The sequence below is a fragment of the Colobus angolensis genome, unplaced genomic scaffold (assembly GCF_000951035.1).
Source record: "Colobus angolensis palliatus isolate OR3802 unplaced genomic scaffold, Cang.pa_1.0 Scaffold60, whole genome shotgun sequence".
Classification (NCBI taxonomy): Eukaryota; Metazoa; Chordata; class Mammalia; order Primates; family Cercopithecidae; genus Colobus; species Colobus angolensis.
In genome coordinates this window covers 2219554-2228665 of record NW_012119599.1, presented here as the reverse complement: position 1 = coordinate 2228665, position 9112 = coordinate 2219554, and the positions used below count along the sequence as shown (strand labels likewise).

The 9112-nt window shown below is 60.3% G+C and overlaps 2 protein-coding genes across 3 annotated transcripts in view; one reads left to right on the top strand and one right to left on the bottom strand.

The window, feature by feature from the left end:
• Positions 1-991: 991 nt before the first annotated feature.
• Positions 992-6509, top strand: KLC3 (kinesin light chain 3). The gene is made up of 12 exons (XM_011963157.1): positions 992-1391; positions 2132-2362; positions 2656-2725; positions 3149-3368; positions 3854-3941; positions 4017-4118; positions 4611-4784; positions 5549-5639; positions 5716-5753; positions 5842-5939; positions 6125-6188; positions 6438-6509. The coding sequence occupies exons 1-12, from the start codon at positions 1092-1094 to the stop codon at positions 6507-6509; spliced, it is 1548 nt and encodes a 515-aa protein (XP_011818547.1). The 5' UTR covers positions 992-1091.
• Positions 6510-6707: 198 nt separating this feature from the next.
• ERCC2 (excision repair cross-complementation group 2) overlaps positions 6708-9112 on the bottom strand; it is a 20461-nt gene continuing 18056 nt past the window's right edge. For both annotated transcript variants that reach the window (XM_011963005.1, XM_011963006.1), the window contains 6 exons: positions 8331-8423; positions 8175-8247; positions 7843-7913; positions 7612-7755; positions 7318-7461; positions 6708-6842 (listed from right to left, as the gene is read on the bottom strand). In XM_011963005.1, coding sequence (XP_011818395.1) covers positions 6750-6842; positions 7318-7461; positions 7612-7755; positions 7843-7913; positions 8175-8247; positions 8331-8423 — 618 coding nt within the window. In that variant the 3' untranslated portion in view covers positions 6708-6749. The remainder of the gene's footprint in view (positions 6843-7317; positions 7462-7611; positions 7756-7842; positions 7914-8174; positions 8248-8330; positions 8424-9112) is intronic.

Below are 9112 nucleotides of genomic sequence, written 5' to 3'. Positions count from 1 at the left end.
TTTTTAGTAGAGACGGGGTTTCACCATGTTGGCCAGGCTAGTCTCGAACTCCTGGCTTCAAGTCATCTGCCTGCCTTGGCCTCCCAAAGTGCTGGGATTACAGGCGTGAGCCACTACACCTGGCCCCATGTTGTACTGGAGAAAAGGGAGAGTGTGTGTGTGTCAAATTGTATTTTGGAGAGGAAAATGCGTATGTTGCATTGTGTCTTTAAGAAGGGAGGGTGCGGGTGTGTGAGGTGTGTTTCTGAGGAGTGTGTTTGTGTGTCTGTGAGGACCCCAGGGCACCACCAGCTAAGTTTCTGTGACCTTGTCACCCACATACAACCACATGAAGTCCCATAGAGGGGGGGCTCCTGCCCCCTATGAGCTGGGCTCACACATGGCCAGTGTGACATCCCTGGACCACACCTATCACACGTGTCTCCCGACAGGCCCTGGGCTGGCTGAGCCTGTCTGATGGAGGAGGGCAGAGCCCCTGTTCCCCCAGGGTCCATCTGCTGCCTGGGAGCCAACACATGGCCCCATCCTCACTCCCCCCAGCCTAGAGGCCTCCTGGGCTTCTGCAGGCTGTGGCCCCTCAGCCCTCTCCTCCCACCGCACCCACCCCCAGTGGTCTGACTGGTTCCCAACAAAAACACCCTAAGAATGAGCTCACGCAGAGGCTGCCGCCTCCACACGCCCCGCCCCACTCGTCTGGCAGAGGAGGGTGCCTCTGGTCCCAGATCACACGGCCGACCGGGAGCTCTGGGCCAGGGGATCAGGGGCCTTGGGGTGGGGAAGGCTGGCCAGGTGAGCTGAGAGCGAATGGGGGACCCCAGCCTAGCTGTTTGCCTTCTCTTGGTTAATTACACATAGGATTTGGGAACTGTCCTCAGGGCAGAACCCTGGGTTGGGAGGACAGACGAAGGTAGACTAGACTGTTCCAGATGAGAGCTGGCTGGAATGGGCGTGGAGACTGGGATGGAGAGGGTGTGGAGGCAGAGGGCTGGCCAGGATGGGTGGAGCAGGGAAGAGCCAAGATGGGGAGAAGTTAGGGATCCTGATGGCCATTATGGGAATAGAGGGTGGGGGCCAACTGACTGGCCTGGGCAATGATTCCCCAAACCCCTCACCGTTGCCCCCCAGGAGCAGCAATGTCTGTGCAGGTGGCAGCTCCCGGAAGTGCGGGGCTGGGCCCAGAGCGCCTGAGCCCTGAGGAGCTGGTACGGCAGACGCGGCAAGTGGTCCAGGGGCTGGAGGCGCTGCGGGCAGAGCACCGTGGCCTGGCTGGGCACCTGGCAGAGGCCCTAGCGGGACAGGGCCCGGCGACTGGCTTGGAGATGCTGGAGGAAAAGCAGCAGGTGGTGAGCCACTCGCTGGAGGCCATCGAGCTGGGGCTGGGCGAGGCCCAGGTATGAGGGGGCCACGTGGGGAACTGGGAGAGGATTAACTGAGGGCGGAGGGAGGGCCAGGTATGAGGGGGACAGGTATGCAGGGGGCTGGGAGAGGGGTTCACTATTGCTGAGGGGCACACTTTGGGAGGCTGAGGTGGACAGATCACTTGAAGTCAGGAGTTCAAGACCAGCCTGACCAACATGGCAAAACCCCATCTCTACTAAAAATACAAAAATGAGCTGGGCATGAGGGCTCCTGTAATCCCAGCTACTCGGGAGGCTGAGGCATGAGAATCACTTGAACCTGGGAGGTGGAGGTTGCAGTCAGTGGAGATCGTGTCATTCCACTCCAGTCTGGGTGACAGAGAGAGACTATTTCAAAAAACAACAAAAAAAAGTATGGCAGAAAGGCACATCTGGGGCAGGCGGAGGCCTAGGGGAACAAGGCCTGGGAAGGTGAGGCTCCAGGCCAGAGATGGAGTCCCTTGGCAGTTCTAGGGGGTCCTTGTAGGTGACAGGGACCCCTGAACCAGATGGCATTCTTCAGTAAACTGTGGGTCCTAGGGCAACTTCGGGGGTAAAATCAGAAGGGCCTCTCAGAGCCTCTGAGGGCACTGGAGCCACGTTGGTGGAGTCTCTGCAGAATCTGGGGGTGTCGTGCATAGTAGTGGGGTGCAGCGGCCTGATTCGAGGTCTGGGTCAGAGGCTGGCTGGCAGGGTAGGAACCAACCTCGACTTGGGACCCCCACCCTGGGCAGGTGCTGCTGGCCTTGTCAGCACACGTGGGTGCACTGGAGGCAGAGAAGCAGCGGCTGCGCTCGCAGGCCCGGCGGCTGGCCCAGGAGAACGTGTGGCTGCGGGAGGAACTGGAGGACACACAGCGGCGGCTTCGGGCCAGCGAGGAGGCCGTGGCTCAGTTGGAGGAGGAGAAGCACCACCTGGAGTTCCTGGGGCAGCTGCGACAGTATGACCCGCCCGCGGAGACCCAGGTGCCATGGGCAGGGCAAGGTGGGGATGCTGGGCCCTTCACAGAGCCCCACAGTTCCCCAGACCCTCCTTAGAATCCCAGTCCCCCAACCCTCCATAGAGCCCCCAGACCCACCAGTAACTTCCACAGATGCCCCCACTAGCTGCTCCCCGAAGCCCCCGGGCCTCGCCAGTCCCCCAGGGGGCCCCTGACGCTCATGATCACCACCTCCCTCAAACCCCAAGATAGATCCAGAGCTCCAGTCTCTGAAACAAGCCCCCGCTCCCCCGGCCCCCCACTTTCCTGTCCCTGCAGCAGTCTGAGTCCCCGCCTCGCCAAGACAGCTTGGCCTCCTTGTTCCCCAGCGAGGAGGAGGAGAGGAAAGGTGGGTGTCGGGAGTACATGCCACAGATGATGGCGGGCCAGGGTGGGGAGGGGGCTTTGAGCTGCAGGACCCCAAAGTCTCTGAGCAGGATGGGGAGGTGAGGGCAGGGTCAAGAGGACCCTGAATGTGACAGTGGGCAGGTGAGGCTGGGAGCTGCAAAGACAGGGTAGCTGCCATGAGCCTGGCAGGCCCCGTAGTCACATCTTGCAGGGCAGGTAGGCCGCCATGTACCTGTCCCGAGGCCAGGATGCATCCCCCCAGCTGGTTAGATGCTAGTGACTCCAATCTCAGAAGTTAACATGGGGGCCCATAGGCCCACGGGCCAGTTAGGCAGTCTGGGGCGTGTGTCTCCTCGTGTGAGGATGGAGGGGCAGGAGGCTTAGGAGGCTTGCAGTGACCCAGAGCCCACCCCGCCCCACCCAGGTCCTGAGGCCGCAGGAGCAGCAGCGGCTCAGCAGGGTGGCTATGAGATCCCTGCCCGCCTTCGGACCCTGCATAACCTCGTGATCCAGTACGCGGGGCAGGGCCGCTATGAGGTGGCGGTGCCCCTGTGCCGCCAGGCCTTAGAGGACCTGGAGCGCAGCTCGGGCCACTGCCACCCTGACGTGGCCACCATGCTCAACATTCTGGCGCTGGTGTACCGGTGAGAGCTGCGGCCGGCCATGACAGGGGGCAGGAACGGCAGGGACCCATTGGGTGCAAGTGGAGGGACCCTGGTGCCCCGTCTGCCACCATGGAGCACCTGGGGAGGTCGGAGGGGACAGCCAGAATGAGAAAGTAAGGGAAGGCTCCTGCTATAAGAATGGCAACGAGGGAGTGGGCCAGGGATCTGCGGGGGGCGGGGGGCACTGAGCCAGGGAGAGAGGAGTCAGAGAGCACAGACACCAGGGACCTCAAGAGAGCAGGCAAGAGAACTGGGGTGGTTAGAGGCTTGGCAGAGGTCTGGGGATACAAGGCCTGGTGTTAGAGAATTGGAAGGTATAGAGGGGCCCACAAAAGGCCCCCAAAGGGTGCCACCCATGCTTGGTTCAGCCAGGTTCCCTGGGCCTGCCAGGGTCAGCCCAGCCCCTGTGGCTGCAGCTGCCCCAACCCCTGGCTAACCCCTGCCATCCCTTGGCTTCCCCACAGAGACCAGAACAAGTACAAAGAAGCCACAGACCTCCTCCATGATGCCCTGCAGATCCGGGAGCAGACGCTGGGCCCCGAGCACCCTGCGGTGAGTGGAGCCCCAGGGAGACGAAGTGGGGCCGTGCCTGCCCATCCCTGACCTGCGTCTCCCCCAATCCCACAGGTGGCCGCCACGCTCAACAACTTGGCTGTCCTCTATGGGAAGCGCGGGCGTTACCGGGAGGCAGAGCCCCTGTGCCAGCGAGCTTTGGAGATCCGAGAGAAGGTCCCATCCCCCTTACCCAACCCCAAGGAACCCCTTGTAGACCTCTCCATGGATCCTGAGCACTTACATCGTGACCCTGATCCTCGGGCCCCTTGCATTTGGTACTGGGAGACCCCAATTAGAGCCCAACCCATCACCCTTGACCTTCTGAGATCCCAGTTTGGTCTTGACCCTGACTCTGACCTCTCGCCTCACCTCACACGCCACCCTCCAACTGGGTCCCCCCACAGCCTTTCCAACCCCTCATAGCCACTGGCACAAGCCCAGCCCTGACCTACCCATCTCACCTTGTGCCCCGCGCGTTTCTGGATCACCGTGGCCTCTGACCTCAGTAATCCCGCTTGACGGTGTCACTTGTGCCCCAGGCCCCAACCTCTCAGATCACTCTGCTTTGGCCCTGTAATCCCTAACTTGTGACCACCATACAGAAGTGATGTCATGTGTCCCACCAATCCTGCATGACGCCTCTGACTTGTGACCTCTGGCCCCCAGGTCCTGGGTGCTGACCACCCAGATGTGGCCAAGCAGCTCAACAACCTGGCCCTGCTGTGCCAGAACCAGGGCAAGTTTGAGGACGTGGAGCGCCACTACGCCCGGGCCCTGAGCATCTATGAGGCCCTGGGCGGGCCCCATGACCCCAACGTGGCCAAGACCAAGAACAACCTGGTGAGGCCCCTGGGACTAAGTGGGCCCGGAGTGGAGGGTCCTGCCCTGGGGAGGCACCCATTGGTTGGATACAGAGCGAGCACCATGGGGGAGGGTCCCCCCGAGGCAGGGCCCTTGGAGCAAGTGTCCCATCAGATACAGGAGCTGGCTCAGCACAGAACACGGAATCAGGAAATGCGGAAGTCCACGGCACCCAGAGGACAGTCAGTGAAGGGGAAGCTGGCAGGTGCAGATGGCAGCAGCAGACATTTATTGAGCTCACTGTGGCCAGCTCCCCTCTTAGCCCGGTCCCCACATCACTAGTTCTTACAGTGTCCCTATGAGGTGGGAGCTGTCGCTCTACTTTGCATGTGAGAAGACTGAGGCACAGAGGCCATGCCACCAGCCCAAAGTAGAGCAGACAGGCTCAGAAACAGGAGGTTGCCTGCCCTCCATCCCTCAGGCAGGAGGTAGGATGGAAACCCACTCTGCCCCAGGGCAAGGCTTTAGGCAGGGGAGGGATACGGCCAGGTCAGCACATTAGAAAGTAGGACTGGGGCCAGGCGTGGTGGCTCACACCTGTAACCCCAGCATTTTGGGAGGCCAAGGCAGGAGGATCACTTGAGGCCAGGAGTTCAAGACCAGCCTGGGCAACATACCAAGACCCTGTCTCTACAAAAAAAAAAAAAAAAAAAAAAGCAGGACTGGATGCAGTGTTGGGAACTGGGGTCTGAAAAGTTCCCAGACTAGAGCCAAGATCACCCAAGACACTCCCTTCTCTGCAGGCCTCAGCCTACCTGAAACAGAACAAGTACCAACAAGCAGAAGAGCTGTACAAAGAAATCCTTCACAAGGAGGATCTACCTGCCCCTCTCGGTGAGCCCCTAGCCCCTGCCTGCCCTCCTGGTGGCTTCTCTATGTCCCCATCTCAGTGTCCCCCATCTTTCCCCAGGTGCCCCCAATACAGGCCCAGCTGGTGACACGGAACAGGTGAGGATGGGCTGTGCTTCGGTTCCTGGGGAAGGCGTGGGGACTGCATGGGCTCGGTGGACTGAGCAGCATCCTGGCCCCTCCCCAGGCCCTTCGCCGCAGCAGCTCTCTCTCTAAGATCCGCGAGTCTATCCGGCGAGGAAGTGAGAAGCTGGTCTCCCGTCTCCGAGGCGAGGGGGCGGTGGGGTGAGTGTTGATCAGGTCGGCAAAGAGCCCTGACATCAGCAGAATTCATAGCCCACCCCCCAACCCCCTCCTGCTCAAGAACCTTCCATGGCTCCCATCTCCCCTGTGATACACACAGATCAAATCCTGTGCTGGAAAGCTCCATCCTGGATTCACTCGTTTCTTCCCTGCTGCCCCCTTTGCAGAATGAAGAGAGCCATGTCGCTCAACACACTGAATGTGGATGGCCCAAGGGCTCCTGGGACTCAGGTGAGGGGACACCTGGCTCAAAAATGGAGTGGGGCCATGTGGGTAGGTGCAGAGATAAGGCAAAAGCAGGGCGGTTGGGCCGGCCTCAGAGTCAGCAGGTGGTGGGTTGGTGTTAGAAGAGACCCAGGACAGGAGCAAAGATGGGTTTTACTTGGGGTAGAGGTGAGATGGGTAGACAGTGGGCTGCCAGGCTCGACGCAGCACCTGCCCCTCCCCTCCCCTCCAACCATCCCCTGTGCCTGTCTCCAGTTCCCCAGCTGGCACCTGGACAAGGCCCCTCGGACCCTCAGCGCCAGCACCCAGGACCTGAGCCCCCGCTAACATCCAGTGACCTGTGTTGGCCTCAGCTTCTCGAGAACAGTGTGGGAGGGGTCTGTCATCTCTTAGATGCCCCCTGCCCTCTTCTGTGATTAAAGGCTATGGATGTGACAGTGAGGAATGTCACCTGAGTTCATAAGATCTTCCAGCACCACCCCTGCTGCGGCCTCAGAGCTGCTGGGACCCAGGGCCAGGCAAGACTCAGGAGTCACCAGGAACCATTTATGGCCCTGCCCATGCCGCTCAGAGCTGCTGAGCAATCTGCTCTATCCTCTGCAGTGTCTCCTCTGATTCCAGCTGCTCCAGGCTGAGCAAGGACAGGCCCAGCTGATCCTCCTGCAGAGAACAGAGGAAAGTAAGGGGGGCACTGTCACGAAGGGGCCCAGGCAGCTGCTGTACTTCCCTGACCACCAGCCCCTGATGGGCATTAGGGGTCTGAGACATGAGGGCCAGGATGTTTGAATTTGGAGTTGTCAGTATAATCCAGAGCCATTCCTGTCAACATAAGGGAGGGGCTGAGGAAGGAGCCAGCCAGGGAGTCAGAGGATGGGCTTTCCCCAGGCCAGCACAGTCTCAATGCCTGGTACCTCCTCACCCCAAATTCTCTCACCCTGCCTTGCCTGGGCCACCTGCTGGCATCTGTGGCCCCTCGAATCTCCCCCTACCTCCCCAGAGCCTGGCATGTAGATGCACAATAAACTTCTCTCTGTAGAGGGCAGGAGGACAAGCTGGGGTTGGGGAGAATCCAAGGGGCCTTTCTGGAGGAGGAGCTTAGCCTGGGAGGATGCTGGGAGGGGGATGCTGGCCTCACCCGGTGGAAGGGCTGTGCCATCTGCCGCAGGAAGTACTTGGCCACCTGGACACCCTCATCCACAGTCAGGTTGAGGTTGGCATCTGTGAGGTGCTCCTGGATCCAGCGGGGCAGTTTCCCCCGCTTGTCCCCACGGGCAAACCGCTGTGGGCGGAAGCGAGAACATCAGGACCCGAGTCGGGGAGCCTGGGCCACCCTCCACCCTGTGACACACCCCATCTGGGAAATGAACGGGCAAATAGCCTGGTTCTCGGAGGCTGGGGTGGGAGCACAGGGGCACCCCTGAACCTGCACCTTGTCGGCAAAGACCATGAGGCCGTAGTCCGTCTTGCCCCTGATGGCCCGACCCACACACTGGGCCGCATGGCGCATGGCATCGAAGGTGAGAAAGTCATTCTCACGAATCTGGAACTGGTCCCGCAGGTATTCCAGCCGTGCCTGCAGAGACGAAGGACGAAGAGGTGGGGGAGCCATCCCTCCCCTGGCCCTAACACTTTGGGACTTCTGGGAGCCAGAGCTACTCACCTTGAGAATGCGACTCTGTGTATAGACGTAGGGGACGCCAAACATGATGACAGCCCGCCCGTAGTGGTGCACTGGTGGGCAGAGGAGAGGGGTTGAGGGGAGTTACAAGTGTGGCTGGTGGGACAGGGACAGCCTCACGTGCCCCAGGATGCTGTGTCTGAGTGGGAGAGAGAGGGTGTGCTCCCGCCGGGTGCCTAGGGACAGAGGGGAGGGGAGGGTCCCTCTGTGCACAGGCTGTGGGTGGGTGGCCCCCCGCGGGAGCAGACAGCAGAGCGGGCAGGTGTTCCGGAGAGCGGGGAAGACACCTGGGGAGGAAGAGCGAGTCCACTCACCAAAGTCGATTCCCTCAGACACTTTACCCCGGGCCACTGACAGCAGGATGGCCCCGCGTCCGTTCTCACAGGCCTGAGGTGGGGAGGCAAGATGCAAGTTGGGTCACTCCTTGGAGCCACCTCCCCACCCCCTCCACGCTGGCCTCACACACCCACCTCCTGGTACTTCTCCAGGGCGACACTGGTTTCGGCACCATCCTGGGTCTCAATAAAGAGCAGCTTGTTCCTCTGGATGTTCTCAAGGATCCCCTGGGGAGGACCCAGGGAGGTCAGGGTGGGGGTGGCAGAGGGTGGGTTCCGGGCACGGCCATCCTGGTTATATCCAACTCTCCCGGGGACTCCTACATCACCATTTCTCTGGGCCTCAGCTGGCTCATCTGAGATGTGGGGAGGGAGGGTGGAATTGTCCAACCTTACTTCTTCGGGGGGAACTTAGTGATCTGGGTGGGGAACCAATCACTGCTGGATAAGTGGGGCAGGCATGTGGCCCAAAGGGGTGGCCAATCAGGGCGCCCCATCCCCTGCCAGCGACTGGTGGAGGGACTGACTGTGAGGCAGGCAGAGTCAGTCAGAGGCTGCTGTGAGACCTCCCATATGACACTACAATACGGACAGTGTGGAGCCAGTGCAAGGACAGACACAGACCAGTGGGACAAAATGGAGAGTCCAGAAACACACAGCCACCTGTGCAGTTCAGTGGGGAGAAGTTTTACTGGAGCAAGTGGATTTCCAAATGGAACCAAAAAATGAACCTTGACCCCCTACCTTACACCATATAGAAAGATGAATTTGAGGCCGGGCGCGGTGGCTCAAGCCTGTAATCCCAGCACTTTGGGAGACTGACACGGGCAGATCACAAGGTCAGGAGATCGAGACCATCCTGGCTAACACGGTGAAACCCCGTCTCTACTAAAAATACAAAAAATTAGCCAGACGAG